Source organism: Neolamprologus brichardi, chromosome 22, assembly GCF_056152115.1.
Source record: "Neolamprologus brichardi isolate AB-2024 chromosome 22, ASM5615211v1, whole genome shotgun sequence".
NCBI classification, from domain to species: domain Eukaryota; kingdom Metazoa; phylum Chordata; class Actinopteri; order Cichliformes; family Cichlidae; genus Neolamprologus; species Neolamprologus brichardi.
In genome coordinates, this window is record NC_142124.1 from 26,105,694 (window position 1) to 26,132,392 (window position 26,699).

The 26,699-nt window shown below is 41.0% G+C and overlaps 2 protein-coding genes across 7 annotated transcripts in view; both read left to right on the forward strand.

Moving 5' to 3' along the window:
- hivep3a (HIVEP zinc finger 3a) overlaps positions 1–7,889 on the forward strand; it is a 54,952-nt gene extending 47,063 nt beyond the window's left edge. For all 6 annotated transcript variants that reach the window (XM_087834921.1, XM_087834919.1, XM_087834920.1 and 3 more), the window contains 4 exons: positions 638–768; positions 871–945; positions 1,862–2,472; positions 6,559–7,889. In XM_087834921.1, coding sequence (XP_087691047.1) covers positions 638–768; positions 871–945; positions 1,862–2,472; positions 6,559–7,080 — 1,339 coding nt within the window. In that variant the 3' untranslated portion in view covers positions 7,081–7,889. The remainder of the gene's footprint in view (positions 1–637; positions 769–870; positions 946–1,861; positions 2,473–6,558) is intronic.
- A 13,945-nt stretch (positions 7,890–21,834) lies between these two features.
- On the forward strand, positions 21,835–24,949 carry edn2 (endothelin 2). The gene is made up of 5 exons (XM_006795246.3): positions 21,835–21,970; positions 22,504–22,648; positions 22,789–22,902; positions 23,501–23,584; positions 23,688–24,949. The coding sequence occupies exons 1-5, from the start codon at positions 21,901–21,903 to the stop codon at positions 23,752–23,754; spliced, it is 480 nt and encodes a 159-aa protein (XP_006795309.2). The 5' UTR covers positions 21,835–21,900; the 3' UTR covers positions 23,755–24,949.
- Positions 24,950–26,699: the final 1,750 nt, after the last annotated feature.

Here is a 26,699-nt window from a genome sequence, read left to right on the forward strand (position 1 = left end):
CTTGGAAGTTTTCCGACACTGTAAAAGCAACCATTTATGATACCTGCTGAGTTTATCCAGCCACACAGCCTGTGGTGAAAATAGAAGAGAAAAACAGCCAATTATAACCAGAACCATTGTTTGTCGTAGGAATGTGTTTTTATTTTCAGTGTTTTTTCACGTTTATTTGGAGCAGCTGCTGGTTTGGGCGAGGGTTTCCCTCCCTCTTGTGCCTGTTTTTATTGGCTGCGCTTTCAGCAAACCTCTGGACCTGAAGCCGCATCGAAGGCTCCCTCTTGTTTGGGCTTGGTGGTTGTGTTAGCTGTGAAGGGTGGGAGGCGGAGGGGGCTGGTTTTTGGCTTATGAAAGCTTCTCTGTTGAAGCTGAAGTAGGTCCCTCACTGAAAGAAGTCTAAGTGAAGTGGTGTGGACCCCGAGCCCAGCCGCCACAGTTTGAAATTCCCATGTTGTAAAGGCCAGCACCAGACATTACACTTACATTGGATAAATGCAGTCACTAACAGGTGCTGAAGGGCCTCCAGCCTGGCTGTCAGCTCCTGTTACATTCATATTGATTGCTGCTATCATCCTGAGCTGACTGACAAGGAAACACCCTGAGTACCAGACTGAAACCTCTTTCTCTCTCTTTACATTTGCAGATCAAATAAGAGGTATGATGATGCACGTGGTGGAGTTGGAGAAAAGTGCCAGTGTGACGATACTACAGTAATCACCAAGGAATCACCATCATTTAACTACAGTTTCTGTGAAACCGCATTCAAAGCTACAGGTAAGGACAGGCAATAAAATGTTTGTTTGTTTGTTTTTCATTTTAAGTTTCTTGTATGTGTTCTCTGTGCATCAACAGTGAGCGGCTCTTTTTTATTTCCAGGGAGTCTTACTGAACACCTGATATCTAAGGGACATGGAAAGGAAACCTGCTGTTATTCAGGGAACACACATGAAGGTACAACTTGTTTTATGCTACTAAGACAGTGACATATTTCAGTGAGTATTAATTTTTTTGGTTTTGCCTAAAGATAAATGCAGTAATTGCTTGGTAAATTACATGCCCTGTGCTCCTTTTTCTCTTCTTTTTTGTCCTATGCTTACCACATTAGCATTATTAGCACTATTCTTACTGTGTTAAATGTCTGCTTCTAACTCCTTATTATGTACACATTTTATCAAATGTCAAACCTCTTTAGATAAATGGAACATGAGGCCAAGGCCAGCATTTCGCCTTTTATTTAACATAGTGACCCGCTCTACAAATTCCTTCAAGATGCAGAATGTGATAAAAAATGAATAGAAAAATCCTAAGATGAAAGTTTCTACTGCGTTTGAGTCATTTATGTTCATGCTAGTTTCTCTCAGAATTTCTCAGGCTATGGGTTTCTCCCTGTTGGGAGAATGGGTGGAGGGCTTAATTAGAGCAAGTATCGTAGCAGATGAGGGAAAGGTGGCATTGAGTTATTTAGATAAATGAAACTGAGTTTATTAAGATCTGCAAGACTGAGTTTTCAGTTCTAGAAAAGCTGATCAGAATAAGTTCAATCGACTATTTTTCACTCAGAGTTAAGCGTGTGTGTGATGAGTGAGTAATAAGTTACTGTTAATAGTAAGAGTTAAGTAATAGTAACTGTTTTACATGTTACTCAGAAAATGCATTGCAGCCTTTGAAGTCTTGAATGAATGTAAAGTTTTGTAGGAAATTGAAATACCTAAGCTTTCATAAACTCTCTACATGTTGACATCTACATGTCAAATTTTAAATAATCTAAATAAAGTTCTTGATGTTTTGCCTTACTAATGTAAGAAAAATGTGAAAAAAGTTAAATATAAAATTAATTTAAAATAAACCTTTTTTTCTGTCCTTGAAGTCTGCAAAATCTCATCATGTCAGCCAAATCAACAAAAAGGTCATCAGTGCTCTGATGCTGGGAAAAGTGGAGATCAAGGGGATCCAAACACCAAGGACAAGTATGACGGGCATAACAAAGACAGCCGGTCAACAGCGGCTGAAGGCTCTGACACTAACAGAGAGAAGGTTCATCCAGCACATCAGCTGGGGGAGTCTGAAGGCAGCTCATCCTTTCCGATTACCTCCAGGGATTCCAGCCAGAAAAGCTCAGCCAGTGCCAGAAGGGCGTTGTTTGCCCGCAGACGCCTCGACGCTTCAACGTTAGCATCCTCTGGAGGTCCTCATTCTCCATGTAGTCAAATCCTGACTCCACAAATCGAGCTTTCTCCATCTCTCAACCCATCACCCAGGCCTTGCCAGTCCCCTGCTCCTCCTTCATCCCTCTCCCCATCCAGTTGTCATGTCTCCACCGCCTCACAGAGACCAATCTCCCCTGTTAGAGGCCTCTCTCCTATAATAGTGCAGTCTCAGGGGTCGCATTCCTATGGGTTTCTGGGCTCCCTGGCTGACACCTCTGCTCACTGTCAAGCCCATATTCATCCAAGGGAACAAGCATCTACGGCAAGGCTGGTGAGTGACTTCAAAACATTTGTTTACAGCATTTTTTGAGTGTTCTTCATAACGATTTAATTTTTTCGTTTTTGTATACTTAAGTCAGAATTTTGCTGCGTGTATAATTACCACTGGCCAAAGGGTGGCTTTTCTTCAAACCGCGTCACTCACCTGTGACTTGATCCAACTCTATTAGTTTAGCCTAAAGTTTTTAAATAAATCAGGTTCCAGCTCACAAAGCCAATCTTGTGTGGTTTAGTTAAATTCCAGCAAGTCAACATTTAGAATAAATATAGATAGGCTGGTACATATGAGGTTATTTTAAAGTCACATTTATTGGAAAGGTAAGGAAAGGCAGCTCTCTTGTTTTATATCAGACAAAGCAACCATGCAGCTCCTAGCCCTAAAATAATGCAGGAGAGCTCCCAAATAGACACATGTTTTCCCTGGGTAACCAGGGGGAAAAAGGAAAAGCAGGCCAATCACTAAATTCTGAAGACTGGAACCACACGTCAACAACAAAAATAGCCTGGGTGAGTATCTCGGCTCACCCTAATTAAAAACTGATAAGCAAAAAGTATACACCAAACATGTTATGGTGAAACTTCACCACATACCCCTCACACTAATGTAGGTCCCAGAGGAGCAGGTACTGATTCACATTCACGATAGAGTGACCTCTTGTGTTTGCATATACACTGATCAGCTATAATTTTATGACAAACCTGCCTAATATTGTGTTGGTCCCCATTTGGCTGCCAAAAAAGCCCTGACCTGTTGAGGCATGGATCCTTTAAGTCCTGTAAGTTGTGAGGTGTGGTCTTCATGATTCGGTCTTATTTGTCCAGCACATCCCAGAGATGCTCAATTGGATGAATTTTGAGGCCAAATCAACACCTCAAAGTCATCGTTGGGTTCCTCAAACCATTCCTGAACCACTGTTGCTTTGTGGCAGGGCACAATATCCTGCTGAAATAGGCCACAGCCATCAGGGAACACAGCTTCCATGAAAGCGTGTACGTGGTTTTCAACAGTGCTTAGGTAGATGGTATGTGCAAAGTAACATCCTCATGGATGGCAGGACCCATGGTTTCCCAGCAAAGCATTGCCCAAAGCATCACACTCCCACTGGCTTGCCTTCTTCCCATTGTGCATCCTGGTTACCAGGTGTTTCCCAGGGTAAAAGCAATGTAAAAGAAAATGTGATTCACCAGACCAGGACACTTTGTTCCATTGTTCCATGGTCCAATTCTGATGCTCATGTGCCCATTGTTGGCACTTTTGTTGGTGGACAGGGGTCAGCATGGTCCCCCTGACTGGTCTGTGTCTATGCAGCCCCATACACAACAAACTGTGATGCTCGGTTCTGACACTTTTCTATCAGAACCAGCTTTAACTTTTTCAGCAGTTTGAGCTACAGTAGCTCGTCTGTTGGACTGTACCTACTGTACCTGTAAATGTTTTTTTAATAACCACACTGACAAGGAGACACTACACAACAGTACAGCACTTGTGCAAGCACGCTTCAAGTAGACTTCAACTGGACTCGAAAAAGTCTAAGAGTAATGTTTCCTAAGCTGTGTGTTCAGCTGGATACAATACTTACAACATTTCCATGTTGGAAAATGGGACATTTCAAACAAGGAGGAAAAAAATATCCATCCATCCATTCGTCTATTTTCTTCCACTTATCTGTGGCCAGGTTGCGGGGGCAGCAGCATAAGCAGAGAAGTCCAGACCTCCCTCTCCCCGTACTCCAGCCACAGCACCAACCTTTCTGTTGATCTCGCACTCCCCTCTCCCCTAACTCATAAACAAGACCCCAAGATACTTAAATTCCTCTACTTCAGGCATTCCCTGACCCGGAGTGGGCACTCCATCCTTTTTCACTTGAGGACCTTAACCTGAAACTTGGAGGTGCTGATTCTCATTCCTGCCGCTTCACATTTGGCTGTGATCCACTCCAGTGCGAGCTGGAGGCCACCACCTGATGAAGCCAAGAGAACCACATTATATGCAAAAAGCAGAGACGAGATACTGAGGCCACGCAAGTGGAAGCCTTCCATCACTATGCCTAGAAATTCTGTCCGTAAAAATTATGAACAGAATCAGTGACAAAGGGCAGCACTGGTGGAGTCCAACGGTCACTGGGAAAGAGTCTGACTTATTGCCAACCTTACTGGACCAACCCTTGAATATCCTCAGGAGGCTAAAGAGCTGGTCTAGTGTTCCACAACTGGCATGAAAGCGGCAGGTTCCTCCTGAATCAGCTAATGGGCGGACCCTGGCATAGATTTTCCAGTCGAGAGTATCCAGAACATATGGCCGCAGATCTGATGATACGATCACAATCATCATCGACCTGCAGCCTGCGATGTCCTGGTGCCACTTGCACTCATGGACACCCTTATGTTGGAACATGGAGTTTGTTATGGATGAACTGTGGTTTGCGCAGAAGTCCAGTAACAGTGCACCATTCGGGTTCAGATCTGGCAGGCTGTTCCTCCCAATCTCGCGCTTCCGGGTCTCACTGTTGTTGCCCACATGAGCGTTCCCAGTAAGATGAGAAAGTCCCCAGTTGGAGCACCCTCAAGAAGTCAGGGACTCCAGGAAGGCCAGGTACTCTGAACTGTTGTTCAGTGAATAGACGTAGACGACAGTGAGGACCCATTCCCCGACCCAGGGAACAAACCCTTTCATCCACCAGGGAAGAACTCCACCATACTGGCAACAAGCCGAGAGGATACTAAGATACCCATCCCAGTCTCTCACCAAGGGCAACTCCAGACTGAGACATAGTACAACCCCTCTCCAGGAGACTGGTTCAAGAGCCCAAGCTGTACATTAAGCTGAGTCCGACTCAATGCACAGACTCAACCTCACGTTGAGTCTCACGTTCAGGCTCCTTCCCCACCAGAGAAATTATGTTCTATGTCTCAATCTCTAGTCTCGGCAGCTGTGGATCGGTCCACCAGGGTCACCCCCCATGGCTGCTGCCCAGCACACACTGTACCCAACCCCTACGGTGCCTCCTGCATTCTGGGCCTACAGGAGGGTGGGCCAAGGTCCCTTTTTCAGGCTGTGCCCGGCCGAGTCCCATGGACTAAGGCCTGACCACCAGGCGCTCGCCTTTGGGCACCTTCCCAGGCCTTGCTTCAGTACAGGGACCTGATGACCTTGTCCCATGCAGGGTCAACTGTTCCCTGGATCTTCAGCTCATAGGGGTTTTTAATCACTCTGTCTGGTCCCTCAGGACAAATTTGCCATGGGAGACCCTAACAGGGGGCAAAAGCCCCCCCACAACATAGGCCATGGGATGCACAAACCCTTTCACTCTCTGACAGCGGCGATATTCAGTCTGCCATGATTCTTTTCAGTATTTATTATTCCACTTTAGAGCAGAACTACTATTTGTGTCCAAAAGCTGGGACACTGTAAAAAGTCAGTTTGAGAAAAAAAAAGGTGGGGGGGACCTCTATGCAGTGATTTCATTTAATCGTAATTTCAACACTATATCCTATAGATGGCCATATCAAAATGAAACTGAGATATTTTTATAGCTTTTTTTAAAAGATATCTTGTCAAAATACAGAAAATGAACTGAGACAGCAACAGTTTCTAAACACTGAGAAAGTAGTGGTAAAATTGCCCTTGCCCCAGCTTTTTCAAAGGGAGACTTGCATACGGTGGCCATGAGAGGTCAAACACACCGCAACGCCAGCAAATAGCAAAAGCTTTTGGTGGGTTTAAGTTGACTTATATCCCTGACTCCCAGATGCACAGCCACCAGCTAATTTTACATTTAAAAGAAATTGAATCTTTAATATTCTTGCCTATTTTTGCTTGACTTTTAAAATTGTCTGTATTGTTGATAACTAACTCAGAGTACCTCTGCAGAACTCAGCTTTTAAAACTTTCTCAGCATCAGAGCTAAGGTTATCATTGTTTCATTGCTATTGATTTACATCATCGACAGATCATTAAGACTGTACTTAGTGCACCTTTAAGCCCAGCCAACTGGCATTATGTCTGCTCTTAACTGTTCATTGTAGGTGAATTTACCACCAGCAGAGCCACTGAAATTTCAGTTTGTTTTTGTTGTAGTGTGTAGATGAGGTTGGTCTGACCCACATCCCCTCGCATTCCATGCGTCCTCGTGGAGCCCACAACCTCCTGAGTCACCTTCCTCTGCACTCGCAGCAGCCAAGCAGAGCCCCAAACATGCTGATTCCAATTGGGGGGATTCACATGATTCCACCCAGGTCCCCCCTGCAAATGTACAGCTTCCTGAGCAGCACGACTGCTAACACCTCAGGGGCATCCATGAGACTGAGCGAGGCTCCAAAGGGAAGGCTCGCTCTGCCACATCACCAGGACGTTCTTAAAGAGATGCCGCTGAGCAGCCAAGCCAGCCTACCGAACCCTGAGGCGACAGGACAAATGCCTGCAGGTGTCGTACCCAACAAAAAAAATCAAGGATCCTTCACCATCCAGCAGCCGTCGAGTCCCAGAACAGAGACGAGACACCTGGAGGTGAGCGCAGATGCACCTGTTAGAGAAAGATGTGTTTACCCTGAGAACTCTCAAGGCCAAAAAAAGGCTCCTTCCTCCCAGACACAACTCTGATAGGAGGCAGAGTCTGAAGGGACAGTGCAAAAAGACTAAGACCAGCCTGTGGCCAGAAATCACCACACGCTTGTTTTGAGTCTGACGACAAAACGCAAAAGCACTTGAGCACCGCTTCTGAATGACGCTGTTATGTAATTATATTATTAATATATATGGACACTATGTTAGATATGCAGTATGTTTTGTAAATCTTTTTTACCCTTCTTTGATGTCATTGGTGTTTATTTATTTCTGTGCTAATATGCAAATTCTGTACTATATGCAAAAGCAGCTGGAATGAAAATAGACAAAGTTTAAATCAGTTTCCCTATTAACCCTGTTGACAGCTAATATACTATTGCTGTGTTTATGTACTGTATTACCAAAATGGATATAAAAAGGTATCGCAAATATTTATTCACCCAACCAGTATTTTGAAGTGCAATTTTATGTCAAGATTGTGGTTTAATATGTCATTCTTAAAAGCTGTGATTATTATTATTATCATTATTATAATAATTATTATTATTAGTCTGATTTTTGTTGTTATTGTTGTTATTTTTGTTTTTAAAGAAGCAAGCTCACGATTAGCTCCTTTTCTGAAATCTCCAGGAAAAGAAGTTTCAGATCCTTTTCGAGTGCACTGACAAATGATTTGATATCCAGTGGAGACCTGTTTCACGTACACGGTAGCTACGGTGCAGTTTTCTTTCATAAATAGATACATGTATTGTTGTGTTGTTGCTTTTTCTACATAATACAATCACTGTCATTTTCATGTTTACCATTAAACTTCTCATTTTTACAGATTTCTATTAAAACTTTTGAAAGTGTGTCTCGTTTTTTATTTATTTTCATTTCAGTTATTTAAGTTTAATAAATCCTGTTGATGTATGGAAATTAATTAAAATCAGTGGGATCCTGAAAGAGGTGCAAGATGCTAAAATTACAAAAAAATAGTGATCCAAACAAAATACAATGGAGTTAAGTTTAATTTATAGGGGATACATTTTTATTCATGACATGTAAGAGGCTCAGCAAGAATGGTTCTTTCTTGAAACAATGTCAGTAACATTAATTAGCTGCTATGAGGTAAGTCAAGCTTCTGTTTCCCAAATATTTCATGGGACATTATCAACTCTGACATCTTGCCCATCTTGATCGCTTTAAAAACATTTAATTTTTTTTAGTTTACACCGAGTTTACTTGTTGGTGAGGTGTTTCATCGTATATAAAAAAAAATGAAAATTAAAAAAAAAGTAGGTATGCTGTGGGTTTTTACCCCTCAGCTGGGCAAGCAGGCATTCAAGACTGTGAACGTGATAACTCAATACATCGGTGTATCGACTAAAATTCTCAGATGAGTGTGAATCCCATGACCTGGAAATCAAGGTCAGAGGTCAAGCCCCCTGAAAATCTCGTGAATGCAATAAATGGAGTGATGTTACCTAGGATTTTCAAATTTATACCATAGGCACATCTATTAGGCGCTAAAGGGCAGCACTGGCCACCACCAGTATGTTCATGCAGTTACCATAAACCTTCACCAAACCTTTACCAAACACCTATTTTCTATCTGTTAACAAAGTGGCTGATTAATCATTTTACTACCACAGCGCTGTTTGCTTGCTGGGAGCCTGACGAAATGATGACTTCTCCGTGGATGTCAGTGGGTGTCAATGGGTTTCTAATGTAGCTTAGTAAAAAGGAAAAACAGTCAAAATTCAAAAACAAAAAAAAAAATGTAGCAGGCAACTCATCTGAAGAGCTTGTTTTCACCCATGGAAGTTGCTATGATTGTTCTAAGTAATTCTTGCAATCCAACAAATGGATCTTAAGAGACTAATTTTTAAGAAAATTGTGTGCTTTAAACAAAACCATGTCTTGGGGTCACTAAAACTAAAGTTAAAAAAAAAAACAGCTACAAGTAGGTGTTAAAAAGTGCTTTTGATAATAGAAATTAAAGACTGAACAATATTATGTACTAAAAACAGTAACTAAATAGTAAAATGGAACTGCTTTCGCAAAGTATTTTGTTTTGCGCTGTAACACTGAAACAAAAATTTCCCCTGACAAATACCACCCCTAGTATAAAAATTAAAAAAGCTTAAAGTAAAACCGAAACAAAGAAAAACATTTCCAAACATTAAAAACTGAAATGAGCAAAACTCTGGTAGCTAACAGAAACTAAACTTAGTTTAAAAAAAAAAAAATCAAAGTAGAAATAAAAACTAAACGGTTTTTGTTTGTTTGTTTTTTAAACTATAATCTTGCCAAAATAGTCTGTGGATTGATTTTAAAAATGTTGCTGTTGATATTTTCCAAATGTAATTTTTGAGTTGCTGTGAATGTAAAGTTACATTTGATTTCCACTGTGCTGTAGTGGAACACATTTATACACGTCAGCATGTTTAAATGTTTCAAATACGTTTATTTCCTATAGTAAGCTAAACGATAAAGGAGATACAATAGTCTGTAAGAATCAAGTGCATTTTTCTTGGACTGAGCGCACTCCATGCTGATGATTATGGCACCATCCTGTGGATATTTCATAGCATAGCAAATTCCATCTCATGGAATCAAAATATGCATTTCACCCCCTCTTTGCTGTCTGCTCGGCTCGGGCAGCTCCTCTTTGTTCTTAGGTACTGAATGTTACTCTTGTCACCACTGGGTGGCAGAAGAACTCAAATTAAAGCCTACTGTTATTCTCCGCTAGAAGAAATGACATCATCCACTAAAGGTAATGGAGCACATACAGAAACCGAAGTCAGACCAGTTGGGGGGATTTTATTGTATATTTTCACAGGTAATATGGAGACAGTGACAAAAAAATGAATGAAGTGAAAAAAAATCCCCACATGACAAATGTGGAAAAAAGGAAAGTTTTAATGTAGGACTATAATTGTCTGCGTTTGTGTTTTATTAGCAATCTACAGATAAGTTTCTCAGTAAAGGAAGAAGTTTCAGGGAAAGGGCAGCCAGACACATCCCCAAAGCTTTAAATCATCTACCTGCGAAGAGGCATGCATTTATTTACTTACAGTATAAAACAAACGTTAACGTAATTACCCAATTTTATGACGATAGTTCCTAAGAGGAACGTTGTGATATGTTTCGTTAGAAAATGAGTTCCAAACAATAAATGTCTGAGGGCAAAGTAAAACAAACAGAACTGAATGGAGATTCCTGAAAACTGGAAGCCAAACAGGAGGAGTCGGGTGTTAATGCAGGGTGGGTTTGTTTGCATATCATCTTGTTACCATAGTAATAATTATGGAATTATGTTCAAAGTATGCAGGCCAAAAATGACAATTTTATGAAAGCAAAGACACACACAAAAGACAGGAAAAGGTCAACAATAAAAACACGTGTAGATAGTTTCACTTCAGAGAACATCCTGGAAGTTGTTATTTCTAATGGCATCATTTTTTAATTTTTCATATCTCCCATGTGATCCATTTGTGTTAATGATATAAAGCTCAGAGTAATATGAATGTAATGAGTCAGATGAAGTTCACACACATGTTAAAGGTTTATGACAGAGTAAATAGAGTTCAACCTTTTATTCTGAGAAAGGCTTTCTCGCATTTAATTCATTTATGTATCACAATTCTGTTTTGTGGTTCTGTTCTGGACGTAAAACCTTCCTTTTTGACAAAGCTTATCGTTGAGGTTAGATTGGGTGACACTGAAGCATCCATTAGCCATACTGCTATCGTCTCCGTGTGCTGGGGGCTTCCCATGATGCACTGTTTCTTTTTTATTCACCTGTTTTCTCTTTTCTTGTTTTCATGCATCACTCTTACATTTAATCTTTATTAATTAATAAACGCCCTCCCATAATATGTCTTGTGGTACCCCCCACCTCCTCAACCAGTTGTGACAGATGACTGCCCTTACCCTGGTTCTGCTGGAGGTTCCTTTTACTTGAATTTGATTGAATTCCAGAAGGCTACACTATAATGTTTTGGAATGATTGTTAGTCAAATTAATTAACCCTTTAAAGCCAGTTGGAGCAGGCAAGCTAGGTTTTGCTAACTATTTTTAAATCCCGGTAGCACTGCCTAAGCTAGCGCAATAATTTTTTTGCACATGAAACCGGAGGAGTTGTACTTACATCTTATGCCATCAGCTTGTCCTAGGTCACAGTTTCCTTCCACATATAGCTTTCCAAAAACTGCATAAAAAGCACTTGCAGCAACAAAAACATAATATTCCAGAAACACGCTTTGCCGACCCGATCAGCTGTTTGTTACACTTCCTACGTCCATCAGTGCGAACTATCGCATGTCTGCCATGACCTGCCTGAAACCGAAAGTGGTCATTTTGCGGAAATGTAGTTTTTACCATCAGGGACTTATGAGCCTATACTGGTGTTTTTAAAAGTTATCTTTGACTTTATGACTTTCTGTGTCGTTTCTAGGATGCTTAGGACTCAAATTGCACTGCTGGAAATAGTTTATTTTGATGCACATGCTGTTTTTTTGCAAATTTGCACTATAATATTTATTTTCGTTTTTCCTGCAGTATATTACGGAGCCCCGCAGGGGACATGGGAGAAAAAAAAATTAAGACGGACTTTTGCGAGATCTCGCAAAACGAACTCGGGATCTCGCAAAAGTTTTGCGAGATCTCGCAAAACAAACTCGGGATCTCGCAAAACAAACTCGGGATCTCGCAAAAGTTTTGCGAGATCTCGCAAAACAAACTCGGGATCTCGCAAAACTTTTGCGAGATCTTGCAAAACAAACTCGGGATCTCGCAAAACTTTTGCGAGATCTCGCAAACGTTTTAGCCGCATTCTTCGGACGCTGGCTCGAAGCCGACCGGTAGGTCGAGGCACGATGTGCCGGGAAAGCGGTGTTCCTCCCGGCTGTAGTAGGTCTCGACCTCCCGATAGCTCGAAGCTAACGGGAGGTCTCAACCTCCCGTTAGCTTCAAGCTAATGGGAAGAATGCGGCTAAAACTTTTGCAAGATCTCGCAAAAGTTTTGCGAGATCCCGAGTTAGTTTTGCGAGATCTCGCAAAAGTCCGTCTTAATTTTTTTTTCTCCCATGTCCCCTGCGGGGCTCCGTAGTATATAAAAATTGGTGTATTTCAAAAATAAAACTATGAAGACACTCAAAATAAATTTCCTGTGGTGGGAAACTATTTTGTGCAACTTTTTTGTATTTACAGTTTTGAGGGATAAGCCTCTTAAATTTCTCTAACGAGAAATATATGTTAAAAAAAAAAAACGATTTTCAATTTTTTGGTAGTTTATTGCACTTTTTTGAAATTTATGTAATTACTATGTACTTAATGCATACATATTGGGCTATAATGGTTGTATTGATGTATATCAGCTTGAAATGCTCCCAAAAATGGCTCTACAGCATGTAAAAATATAATATAAGCTCTGGCGGACTTGGGTTCTATGGTAGGTCTTAAAGAGTTAAGTAACTTTAAGAAAAAAAACTTGTGTTTATTGTCCCAATGTATTGCAAACCCCTTGAGTCACTCTTCCCAAAGAAATGCCGCTTGGTAGATGTTTTATCATTTCCAAACTGTTCTATGTAAACCCTGGAAAAGGTTGTCTCGAAATCTCAGCCGTTTCTGAAATAGCCAGACCAGACCTATAACCATGCTGCATTCAGAGCAACTTTGCATGTTCATCTAGCCAAAAACAGAAAAAATAATGAAAATGTTATTGCAGAATAAGTAAATGAAAAAAAGCTTATTTTATTTTGTGTAAACTGTAAGTCAATATTATTAATTATATAAAACTAAACGTTACAACATTTTAAATAACAAAGTTAAAGTTAGCCAGTTATGCTATAAAGAAGAAACTGTGATGTTACATTAAACTTAAAGTTTTAATTCAGCTATCATTTTAACCTTTGATGTTGTATTAAATTGTGTTTCTATATATACACCATACATATACATGTCATCTATTTGTAATAACGGAACATAAATTATTATTTTAAATCTTACAGTTATTTTTGCTGTTTATTTAACAAAGTTTTACTTCTTTTATTTGTCTCTGTCTTTATCTCTTTTTTTTGTTTTGTTTTTATCATTTTCACCTATTTATCTGCTATTTCACTAATAGTTTGCCGTTACATTTACTGTAGCTCATTGTCTAAACTTTTTTTCCCTTCCTGGTTCCATGTGCGACTCATTCTTTTTCAATGATTGACCTTAATGAAGCAGACAGGTGTGCCAGGCACTCTCACGACATGTGATGAATAGAGGCGACAGGAGAGGCCTAATAACAAGTAGGCTGCCGACAGTTAGTGTACTTTCGGTCTGTATTTGGCATGCTGGTAATGATACTGCTATCATTCTTCACCTCACTCGCATCAGGGTCCTGTCTGAGTGAGTCAGCGCATTTCTGTACTTAAAATCAGTTAGGTGCCAAGTCCATTTCCTGTCTTCTTTTCTGTTTTTTTAAGCAATAAGGATCAAGGATAAGGTGTCTGCATTTTTCTCTGATGAGGCATCGCATTCCTGATGTATACATCAGAGATGTAGTACTATACAAACTTAACTTGGTAATGGAATGAAAGCTTAGCTAGTAGGGCAATACCTTTCAGGATAAACATTTAGATAAACTAGCTATTTTTATAACGTTGTGAAGAAGTCAAACTAAATATAGAAAATTCTGTATGATAGTATAAGTTTACTGAATCCGCTGTTCAAAAGTGACTTAAAGGAAAAATGTTCCAATACATAAAGATCTATGAAAAATACTTCAGAAAAGCAAAAAGGCAACAATGGTGAGCCTTTTTGTGTAGAGTTTAAACAATCTCTCCATGCCTGCGTGGGTTCTCTCCACAGTTCAAAGACATGCAGTCAGTGGGGTTAGGTCATTCAGCCCCTGAAGTGGGTGGATATATTTACCTGTGTTTGACCTATCAGAATATTTTCACTAAGGTGTTGCTCTGATGTTTGCAGCAACGCCAATAACACAAATACCAGAAACTTCTGGGCAAAGGAAAACAAACTGACTTTCGCAGTACAACGTGCCTTGGCTGGGCACCCTTTTTTAGTAAGTTTAGAAAATCCCATGAGCTGGTTGTTTTTGTCAACTATGTTAACAAAATATAAATCAAATGTAAAATCCATGAAACAATAGTCAAAGCATATGTCTGTCTTTGTTTCCTTTTGGTCCTCCAGCTTTCTTCCACAGTCCAAAGACATGCTGGTGATCCTAAACTATGCACAGGTGTGGAACTGAGTTTGTCTGTCTCACTGTAATCTTTTTTTGGACTTGTGACGTGTCCACTGTGACCCTGTGATTTGTATAAGTGGAGCAAAGTGGATGAAGGAGAATTACTATCTTCTGGGTTATTCCATTTCATTTAGTGTCTAATATCATAATGTGTGTGTACAAGGCAAAGCTTCAAAGCCCAAAGGAAGCTTTTAGCTTTTTAGCTAAAATAAATAGCAGAGACACTGTTCTGACTCCAGTCTTTTCTTCAGTCGCTTATCTACAAAGACTGTGCTGCTGCCTCGCAGTCTGCCAGTTTCATTTTCTCAGTAGAGTTGCTTCTTCTAAGTCTCGACTCTAAAAGTTCTCAGCAGCAAGCACATCAAACCAAACCTTTTGTTTTAGGGTGAGCATGAAAGGAAATGCAGCTACACTAAATAGCAGGAGTGGGCAATGAATTTTCCAAAGGGACCACATGACAAACTGGGACTGCTGTAGAAAGCTGCCCCACTAAGCCTGTAAACAAATACAATCAATATTAGGCACAACTGAGGCTTCCAAAGTAGTCCAGGTTTCTTGGGAAAATTAATTGGCCATTATTTATTTTGTCATACAGTATGGCAAAATGAATGAACCATGATGTTCTGTAGCTTTCTACAGGAAATCCTGATGTTTTTCTCCGATGCAGAAGATAAATCGGCACGCTGTGGCAGATATTCCATGTCGTGATGTCTTATTTTCCAATTGTGTAATGGCCCCGGTGTATGCATTTTTACAAATGCGTCCTGAAGGTGATGACTTGCATGCTATTGTGTCACAATCCGTATGATCAACCTCAGCCCCAGGAAAACTCAGAGGATTCTGCAATTATGACGCCGCTGTTTGTTTGCCATTACAACAACATACATTCCTCAGCAGCAGTTGGAAGTGCTGAACAGATAAGGGCACATTTTTTTACCCGAGACTGGCACGTCTGGGAAAATCAACAGAGGAAGGACACAGTGGCGAAGGGGAAATTAGGGAAAGTGGACACTTTCACATTGAACCCATTCCACTGAATTACTGGACAATTTTGCTCTAAAGGAGTTTTTTCTCTTTCTCCACTGTAACAAAGAGTTGGTCGCATGCCAGGCATTTTTGCATTGTGACATCCTTTTGGCATTTCCCCTTCTTTTAAACTGTGACAACACGCAAATCTGCAACCTTCAGCTGTGTTTTTTTACCCTCTTGCTTCTGTAAGCGTCTTCTTCTTTCATCTAGATTTCCGTTGGAGCTGTGATGTTAAATTCCACAACATCTGCAATATTTTTCCAGCCTTCATCACCTAAACAACTGTACTTCTTCCTGTTTTTCAATACGGCTTGCTCTACGTCAGCCACATTCAATTCCATTTATGGTAAACAGCCTATGAAAATGATGCGCCCGCTAACACTCTTTAACTTCTAGAGATTGATTAACGACTGTTCCTACATGGAACACACTGCTGCTGAATTATTATTATTTGATTTACTAATGAAGGATACAATATCCATATAAGATTTTAGTGACAAAATGAAGTATTTAATCCTCTGGTCAAATACTTCATGATCTTCAGGTTTGCAAACATCTCCGCAGGGATTTTCTCCAAGTCCTTAAGGTTTCTCAACTGTCGCCTGAATATACAGAACTTCAGATCTTTGTATGAGGTTCTTATATTTTGAGGCATATTTGTATGCCTCAGTATTTGTAATGCCAATACTTCAGGTAACTACCTTTCTGGAAAACAGACACATCACACATTTTCAATGCCATAGTTGAGGAAAAGAGGTTTTCATCCAAGAGGTTTACATCTTTATGTCGATGAGATCCTAATCAGGAAAACATCCTCAAAGTGTAATGATCCCACTGCCAGGATTGTTGGGCTCGTAGTCTGAATTCTTGTCTCCCTCAGTGCTCAACTTACTCAACTTATCAATTGCATTCTCCTAAGTTTCATCTAAATTGATCAGCTCTTGCGTGGGGCTTCAGACCGTTCTTCCATTGGCAAATAATTGCACCAGCATTTCTCATTTTCTCGCCCAACTGGTTGCTGATGTGTTTGTAACCATTGTGAAGGTCAGCAATCACGTCCCTGACATCCTTACAGAAGTGGTGAAGCTGTAAACAGATTATACTGGGTTATACTGGTCAACAACCCAAATTCTTGTTGGTAAGTCTTCGCTCGCGTACTAAAATGTGTTTTAGAATGCCCTTTCTTGAATGTTTCGTTGATATTCAAAGTCAAAAGTCAAAGTCAAATTTATTTATATAGCACATTTAAAACAACAAGTGTTGACCAAGGTGCTGTACAATTAAGATAACCAAATGAAATAAAACATGATAAAATCAAGAAAAGGAATCAGAAAATTAGAAGATTCGAGTAAGAAATTAGATAAATAAAAGTAGTACAAACTCATTCTGAATTAAAGGCCAAGGAGTAAAAGTGGGTTTTCAGACGTGTTTTAAAAGTGTCCAATGTTGGAGAGGTCCTGATGTGAAGGACCAGTTTGTTCCACAATTTTGGGGCAGTCACAGCAAAGGCACGATCTCCTCTGTGCTTTAATCTGGACCTCGGGACAGCCAGGAGCATTTGGTCCGCAGGCCTCATCTTGCAGGAGTGCACTGGCTTAAAAGATCAAAAAGGTATGAGGGCACGTACCCGTGCAACACCTTAAAAACAAATAATAAAATCTTATAAATAAATTTGAAAACTAGCTTGTATCAAATATAACCAAAATGATTAAATCATAGCCCGCATACTTCTCAGAAAACAATGTTTTGTAACACAGCTGATTAGAACAAGTTAAAGTGGAAGAATGGAAAACATCTCCTTTCACAGTTTTTACGTATGTTTTATAACATAATACAAGGGTTTCTAAAAAAAATGAAATCAAGAGATGTAACAGCTCTGCGTGTTTGATTTGAGTTTTCCACTGAATGCCCCTCAGGACAAACCAAAAATGGGATTTGTGCCTACATGCCAGCTGACAACATACCAACCAGCATATGCGTATTTTTAAAACACGAGACATGATATCTAACCTTCACAAAATCTCTCCTGTTGTCCGAGTTTTGTAATGAAGCCAAGTACAAATGACGGTGGAACAGCCACACCCCTGAAACTCTGACCTAATATCATCTCCGGCGCTGCGTCCTTGGTTTGCATCATATAGGAAAGGAGGCGCAAACTGTAAGTTGCAGTGGAGGATGGAGGTGCATCATAATTAACCTTCGCAAAATACAGGGTGGTCTATTTATATGGATACATCATAATAACATGGGAATGGTTGGTGATATTAAAGTCCTGTTTGTGGCACATTAGTATATGTGAGGGGGCAAACTCCACAAGATGGGTGGTGACCATGGTGGCCATTTAGAAGTCGGCCATCTTGGATACAACTTTTGTTTTTTCAATAGGAAGAGGGCCATGTGACACATCAAACTTATTGGTAATGTCACAAGAAAAACAATGGTGTGCTTGGTTTCAACGTAACTTTATTCTTTCATGAGTTATTTACAAGTTTCTGACCACTTATAAAATGTGTTCAATGTGCTGCCCATTGTGTTGGATTGTCAATGCAACCCTCTTCTCCCACTCTTCACACACTGACAGCAACACCACAGGAGAAATGCCAGCACAGGCATCCAGTATCCGTAGTTTCAGGTGCTGAACATCTCGTATCTTCACACCATAGACAATTGCCTTCAGATGACCCCAAAGATAAAAGTCTAAGGGGGTCAGATCGGGAGACCTTGGGGGCCATTCAACTGGCCCACGACGACCAATCCACTTTCCAGGAAACTGTTCATCTAGGAATGCTCGGACCTGGCACCCATAATGTGGTGGTGCACCCTCTTGCTGGAAAAACTCAGGGAACGTGCCAGCTTCAGTGCATAAAGAGGGAAACACATCATCATGTAGCAATTTCAAATATCCAGTGGCCTTGAGGTTTCCATTGATGAAGAATGGACCCACTATCGTTGTACCCCATATACCACACCAAACCATCACTTTTGTTGTTCCAACAGTCTTGGAGGGATCCATCCAATGTGGGTTAGTGTCAGACCAATAGCGGTGGTTTTGTTTGTTAACTTCACCATTTACATAAAAGTTTGCCTCATCACTGAACAAAATCTTCTGCGTGAACTGAGGGTCCTGTTCCCATTTTTGTTTTGCCCATTCTGCAAATTCTGTGCGCCGATCTGGGTCATCCTCGTTGAGATGCTGCAGTAGCTGGAGTTTGTAAGGCTGCCATTTGTGAGTAGCTAATATCCGCCGAAGGGATGTTCGACTAATGCCACTCTCCAGTGACATGCGGCGAGTGCTACGCTGTGGGCTCTTGCTGAATGAAGCTAGGACAGCCACTGATGTGTCTTCATTAGTGACAGTTTTCTTGCGTCCACATTTTGGCAAATCCAACACTGAACCAGTTTCACGAAACTTAGCAAGCAGTTTGCTAACTGTAGCATGGGAGATGGGTGGTCTCGTAGGGTGTCTTGCATTGAAATCTGCTGCAATGACCCGGTTACTGCGTTCATCAGATATCAACACAATTTCGATCCGCTCCTCACGTGTTAACCTCTTCGACATGTCAATGGTTGTGAACAAAGAGAAACTTAAATAACTCATGAAAGAATGAAGTTACGTTGAAACCAAGCACACCATTGTTTTTCTTGTGACATTACCAATAAGTTTGATGTGTCACATGGCCCTCTTCCTACTGAAAAAACAAAAGTTGTATCCAAGATGGCCGACTTCTAAATGGCCACCATGGTCACCACCCATCTTGAGGAGTTTGCCCCCTCACATATACTAATGTGCCACAAACAGGACTTTAATATCACCAACCATTCCCATTTTATTATGGTGTATCCATATAAATGGCCCACCCTGTAGTTTTCTGTACCAAAAGAAACACAATCACCACCCAACATACAAGTGAGATACTGTAATGAAACACTTTCCCCCTAAAAACATGAAGCTTGTGATTTGATTCTCTTGTCCCATTCAATGGAGCAGCACAGATCACTTCACTGCGGTTTCAGCGTTGTTTGCTCTTTTTTGTGGTTGGATGTTTTTGTGTGTTTTTTATGACATAATTTGATTTGGTCTATCCTCACGGTCACCTGTGCTCACTGTGCGAGGACACGGGTTTATTATGGTACTGACTTCACTGGAGTGAAATTAATATTTTATTTGATTTTATAACCATTGTGTTAGGCTTTTGAGAAAATGATAAAAATGATAAAAAGCTCACACTAAATGAAATAATCCTGAAACATAACATTTGTTTGTCCTCGACACACTTTTCCTCCACTGCTGACTTACCTTCTTTATTTTCCTCCCCTATCTGCTCCATCTGTCCCCACACCTCCAGCTGTGCCGACACATGCACACCTGTCTCTGCTTTACAGAGGTGGAGCTTCCTCCAGATTTCATCTTCCTGTCAGCAAACCTGGAAATTATCATGTAGTCACTCGCCTGCAAGCAACCTGTGTCACAGTTATGGCAGGGGCTGAAAGATTTTTTCCACCCATTCAGTGGAAGTGTTGCTCCAGTTCCAGTGAGTTGTTTATTCTTTGTGTTAGCACGTTGTGTGGATTTAACTTTACTCTTCTGTTGTGCTAACTACCTGTGGAGATATCTGTGGAGGAAACTGGACTTGGACTAGCTCTCTGGGAAAAAAGCCCCACAAACACTATCGGTACATTTTCAATCTGAACTTTGTTATAAGACTGCTCAACTTTGATCTCAGCATCCTGTGTCTGAGTCCAGATCCTGGTACAAACAGGAGTTTGCAGTGTTTCTGCAATAGATGAAGACCTGGCAGTCTGTCTCAGGTATTATATTAATGTAGTTGTTGGATTGTACAACATAAAAAAGTTTGTCTCATCATTTTTAACTCCTTATTTAGGGGCATTTGTAGCTTGTTTTCCGATAGGTAAGCATAAGTGGACCAAGAGTCACTTGAGTGGGGATAGGGATGGGGTGAGTGTGGAGCATGAAAAATATCAAAAGATTCAGGAAAATTTTGAGGAATATAGAGGAAACCAGACCAGCTGGAAATGGCTGAACATTTAGAATTATGGAAGTTTAATTTGGAATGCAAAGCTTCAGAGAGGTGACTGTTTTAGCAAACTGGTGCAATATTAAATCACATGGATTGAATGATAACCTACTTTCTTCCCAAACATGGCTCCTGCACGGCAAAGATAAGATTTTGTGGTAATGAAGCTAACAAAATGCTGTGCGGTTACAATCATGTTTTTTTTTTTTTTTTTGTTTGTTTGTTTGTTTGTTTGTTTGTTTGTTTGTTTGTTTTTTAATGTACTGACTGGCAAAAGCATCATGCACTCGACTGAACGACTCTATCTGAAGGGTCTCATTCCAGTCTGATCACATACTGCCGGTACATCTTTCTAAACATAAAGGACAGAATCCATTCTATAGGTAATAAGAGGGGAAAATACCCGAGGGTCTCTGCATGACGTGCTTTTACACTTCACCGCGTGGGCGGCCAGGATGCGGTCAAGCTTGAGATGTGTGTATCACTGGACCTGCAGTGTACGCACGGTGGCGTGTGCGTGGGTTGCAGACAGCTGATGTGGCAGGCGTCTGTGCATCGAGGGTCAGCGTTTGCTGCGCACAGAGGTATCGATGCTGTGCGGCGGTACGGTGTGCCATGTGCTCGCTTTCCTGACAGCTCTCCGTGATCCTTTCAGGCGCACATCAGCCGCGGCACACGCAAACCAACCGCTGCCTACATCTGTATCTACACCCAACACCCCACATCCTCATACTCTTTGTTCTTATATATGTTGACACAAAACGTCTGAATGAAACACACACCTGCTTGTCGCGTCTTAATCTCACTCTCAATTGAGATTAAGACAGAACAACTGTTTATCTTGATCTCAGCCGAATTCTCACGTAGGCTACTACTTATATTACTACTAAAAATCCACCCTGTGCACCGTACAGGGTACAGCTCACTCCTGCTTTGTCCTGCTGTCGTTTGGCTGTCAGTCTGCCCCAGGGCAGCTGTGGCTACAACTGTAGCTTGCCTTCACCAGTGTGTGAATGTGAGAGTGAATGAATAGTGGAATTGTAAAGCGCTTTGAGGGGTCCCGAAAAGCGCTATATAGATGCAATCCATTATTATTATTATTATTATTATTATTATTATTATTATTATTATTTTTATTATTATTATTATTATTATTATTTATTATTATTCTGAGTCTGACGCGTAAAACGCTCAAATGTTCACTTTTGGTTGAATTCCAGTGCATCTGCAGACACTGTGGAAAACAGTCTCTGTGTCTCCAGCCGAGCAGGAATGACAAAGGGAAACGTGGATTACTCAGAACTTCCTTAAATGTTTTTCCTGCTGTTGTTGCGACTGTGGAGGACCATGCAGGAATGTGAACATGTTTTCTAGGATCAGAGTTGGCGGGGGTGCAGGTGGAGCCTAAGTGAGAAAGACGAGTGGAGGAGTGGCCACGGGGTATAAGTAGATGTTGGCTGGGGCTTGGAGCAGAAAGCACCTGCTGCTGCTCTTCAGCCTCTAAACACAGGACCTGTGCACACACATCTGGGTCTGCAACTTTGCTCACACTCAATGAGAATGATGGCTTCTTTCACATGCAAGATACTGACTTTGTTCATCATCGGTGTGGCTCTGCAAGAAGGTGAGAAACTGTTTCTTCAATTTTCTTTTAAAATATTTATGGCAACTTTTGTAGATCTGATGGCAAAGTACAATAAATGAATTATTTCCCCCTTACAACAGCTCTTCACTCACTATATTATCAGTTTATTCTAGAATTGAGGGATATGTAAATGACATGAAGTTGACTATAATAAGAAAAAGAGTCTTTGACCCACTTTGAGTTCGTCACCAGAGAAAGTGTAAATACAGTGCTGTATTTGCTGTTTTCAGTCAACCACAGCAGACTTTCCTTTAATAAGCAACCACTCCTTTGACTCAAATGTAATCGCTTCCTAACCACTGCACTTCTAGAGAAGATGTGGGATTGTTTGACTTTGACATGATGTATAATAATGACAAACATGCCCTAATGACAATCACCACTGCATTTTTTACCTTGTTGGAGTGTGTTTTGTCTATATTTACATGTGACAATCACTAACCACAAGGCAAGATTTGGTTGGAGGATTTAAAAAAAATCTGAGTAAAAAAAACATATTTGTGTTTTGCTAGGTTGTGGACTCCCCTTATCAGAGCAGCCTGCTCAGGCTCCACATCCGCACCATATCAGGACCAAGCGCTGCTCCTGTAACAACTGGGACGATAAAGAATGCATCTACTTCTGCCACCTTGATATCATCTGGGTGAACACACCAAGGTGAGGCTGCAGAATACTTCAGTGAGCTACATTTGTTAGCATCATAAACCCTTACCCCAACCCAAGGGGAAGAACTCAGGTTCTGCTTTTTAACCTAATCCAAGATGCCTTCCTTAAATGATATCATTTTTCATTTACAGTAAAGTCCTTCCTTACGGCCTGGGTAGTTCCCTGTCTCGCCGTCGCCGGTCAACAGACCGTTGTGAATGCCTCAGTGCAGCCGATAAAACCTGCCACGGTTTCTGCCATAAAAGGTGAAAACTCCTTCCTTTCTAGCTTTTCTTCCTCCTTCTACCTACACCTGAAGCAAAGCTGGCATTTCCCCTCACGTACCCTCATTTGCCTCCTAGATTGTATCAAAGTAGCTTATGTGTCTCCTTTCAGTCTGTATCAGATCTTTGTGATGAGCCTGAAAATATGTCGATGGGGAGGGTGAGTCACAGAGAAATGATAGTGGCAGTGCAATATGAGGGTAGCAGTCATAGCAATAAGAAAGGCCCGCATACCTGCTGAAGGCCTTGAAAGAAATCACAAAGGTTTATTAGCAGGGCTGCTATTTTTGGAAAGTTTACATTTCTGCTTTTGTGCAAGGGAATGATTGACGTCCTTTGAGTTGTTTTGGCCATGTAAGCACCAGTATGAATTTGTCACCTCTGCTAGATGTTATCCACAGAGGTATTTTGTAAGCCGCACCCTGCATTCTTAAGGCATCTGAAATATATTGGTTTTAAATCCCAGGGAAGAGCAAGGATAATCCTGAACTAACTGTGCTTCAAATACTATATAACTTCCCAGTTTGTAAAGTTCCAATTTCCTTCCTTGTTTTGATGTTGATTGTCCATCTTTCCACAGCTCAGAGGATCTCAGGACTCATGTCGCAGAGCCCCTTGTTGAATCTGGAAGCATGAAAAGCAACAAATTACTGGCGTCTTTAAGGTAAATGAAGACTTAATTCAAGGATCAAGTTGTAAAGTTGGGTTTCTTCATTTCTGAGATACATGAAACATGTCTAACCTGGTTTCTTTGGTTTTTCCCACAGAGATATTATCAAGACTAACACAGCAAAGGCTAATGAAGTTTCATCTGTTCTGGAGTCAGCAAATTAAAGAGTAGAACAGGGAGATAGAGCGCTGAAGGAAAAGCAGGAGCTGGTCAGCCTGCAAGGACTACAAACTCCTGCCTTCAATCCAAGCACACAGCTTTCAAAATGTGTCAGGGAAAGGTGAAAGAACGGAAGACAGAACGAACAGTGGACCAAGCATTTGATCAACAGTGCAGCAAAGACTGGCAGCTCCCCAAGACAGTCCTGCAGCAAGAACCGGAGCTGCTGGGTGGAGGTGGAAAGTCATTGCTCATAGACTAGAAGACAGTGACGTGAAGAAAGCTTACAATTACCAACTTTTCACCAGGAATTTGATTGTGAATGTCTGTATGAACAATTTGAAATCTACAACTCGCCTACAGAAGAACATGGGACAGTTATTCCACAGTCATATCAGCTCCATGTTTAGTTTTTCAGATGGCACTGAAATGATTTGTTTTTTGTGTAGTTCTTTGATTTGGTTCAATATTCCTCTGTATCAGAGCTGGAATCTGCTGTCCTGCTTAGGGCATAGCTTTTTTAAAATGATTAGGGAGTACTTGAAAATGGCAGCTTCTTCACTTTCAGCGCACATTGCTGCTGTGAAATGAAGGTCATATCTTTGGGATTTATCTAAGAAACAATTAGCTTTATACGAGGTCCATTGTCAGCTCCTCCGCACACACATATGCGGTACACATTGTGTTTGCATGACAGCAGCAGCACAGCAGATCTATTGTCTTGGCTCAAGTATTTACTGCATAGGTCCTATTTAATCTTTTGATTGAAGATAAGCCAGGAGATTTCAATGATGTGCAGCTTGCCAAAAAAAAGAAAATGCAGCCATTGTTTTTCTCCTGTGACAAATGTTCCCCCAACTTATCTGCAATTAGCAAGCAAGAAACTACAACTCTTAAGTCAATGCACTTGCAAACATTGCGCTAACACCTCTGGTCTCTGTTCTTTTCTGTGCAATAAAGCCATTCACTCTATCTGCTCGGTCTGAACCCACAGGAAGTGGCGGACGCTTGGAGACTCAGAAAGCATTTATCCTCAAATATCTCACTGCTGTTTATGGTGAAAAGTTGACCAGCTTTAGGTTTCATGCTGATATGAAAATGATAGCAATAATTCGAAATAGAAAACTTTATTTATTTTCTAATTTATTCAAGGATGTATTTATATTGCTATGATGTGCTGAATTTTGTATGAGAAAATAAAACTGCATCAAAGTATTTTTTATGAAGAATCTCGCTTCATTTTTATGTCTTTCCTGATCAACTTTCAACTGTAAATAACCCGTTTCAAACTAAAACCCAGTTGTCTGTAGAGTTTGGCCTCTCTCTCTCCCTCTCTCTCTCTTACACAAGCATGAAAACATTGCGATGTTGAAAATATCCTCACAAGTTCATGTTTGGTTCGTGATCAATTTTGCTTTTAGCAGCTCTGGGAAGAAAAATGGTCATGAACCAGTTCCATGAACATTAAGTAGGTACTCACTGTTCTGTTTACTTAAAATAATCCCACCGTTTATGTCAGTTTAGTCACATAAAGTTGATGTGCAGAGCTTTGGTTGTTCTAAATCAGATGACTGAAGACTTAAACAAAAGGATGAGATAGTTGTTTAAGCTTTTCAGAGATTGGATGTTTTTTTAAGGCCTAATGTTGTCATGGGCTCCTGCAGACAGAGTGCACTGAGTAAATGTGCTGATTAAAGACCTGCAAACTTAACCAGTTACACCATATAGACAAAAGTACTGAGTCACCTACACATTGCACCTAAAGGAGCTGCTTTAAACCCATTTGATGAAGCTCCCAGTGCACAGTTTGTGTGCTGATGTGAATGAAAGAAGAGATTTGGACTGTACCACGTAAAGTTGATGGTGGAAAATGTAGGAGGGAAAACATATCTTAAACTGTCTTGTTGTTGTCACAGTCTGGCTGGCAGACCGTGGGGATATGGGGGAATGTGGACCCAAAACGCATGGTTCTGCGATGCAAACAGTGCACTTTATTTACAGTGAAGGCTGTAAACACAATAACTCCCCGTTGCTCCCTTGAATCCCGTGTGTGTGTGCTCCCCTCCGACGTCTGTGCTCGTGCTGTTGTGTGGTCCACTCTTCCACCTGGGGGGAAAACCACAAAAACAGCCATCAACACCAACCCCGGCGGGCATACACGACCTGCACCATCGTACACTAACACACACTAACTTGGGTAGACAACTCAATGATCCCGCGCCGGTGGGAGCTCCAACACTCTCCTAAGTAGCTCCCTCGACGAGCCCTGATCACCAACAGGTGTTGGTGGGAACTTCAGGTGCGGCCAGTCCTCCTGCAGGGCCACACCCATCAGGCCTGCATGTGGCTGTTCTCCATCCTCCAGCCACACATGTACGCACCCACACCCACACCCTGCCTATACATATAATGAGTGGAACACAGACTAACACAGCATTGTGCAGAAAGACACACACATCAAATAATAACGATAATAATAATAACAACAACAGTCAAAACTGCTCACGGACCCCCGAGGCCTCCAGAGCCGGGTCTGTGACAGTTGTATCCTGTTACAGTACTACAACAGAATTCAGAAAGTTCTTTTCAACGACTAATTCTTTCATAAATGTTTTTAAAAGCAGATTGATTTTGTACCTGTGGCAGTGGGACTGAAAACAGCCATTGCCACTGGTGTAGAACTTCCACAAGAGTTTTTCCCCCAATGCATTTGTCTACTTATTCTAGTAAATTCAGATATAACAAGACTGATGATTAAGTCCTATAATCTTCGGTGTTAATGGAAAATATAAACAAATTTCATAGATTTTCAGCTGGTTAACAGCTTCCCCCTTCTCACCTGGACGAGTGGGTGACCCACATGCCAAACGCATGTCCTTCCCCCAACCCAAGGACAGAGAAAACTCTGGAGAGGAGAAAACTATAGCAAAACTGGTTTGGTTGAAAAACA

Coding starts and splice junctions, on each gene's coding strand:
- edn2 (XM_006795246.3), top strand. CDS start 21,901: ATGAGAATGATGGCTTCTTTCACATGCAAGATACTGACTTTGTTCATC. Junction 21,971..22,503: donor CGGTGTGGCTCTGCAAGAAG/GTGAGAAACTGT, acceptor GTGTTTTGCTAG/GTTGTGGACTCCCCTTATCA. Junction 22,903..23,500: donor CACGGTTTCTGCCATAAAAG/GTGAAAACTCCT, acceptor ATCTTTCCACAG/CTCAGAGGATCTCAGGACTC.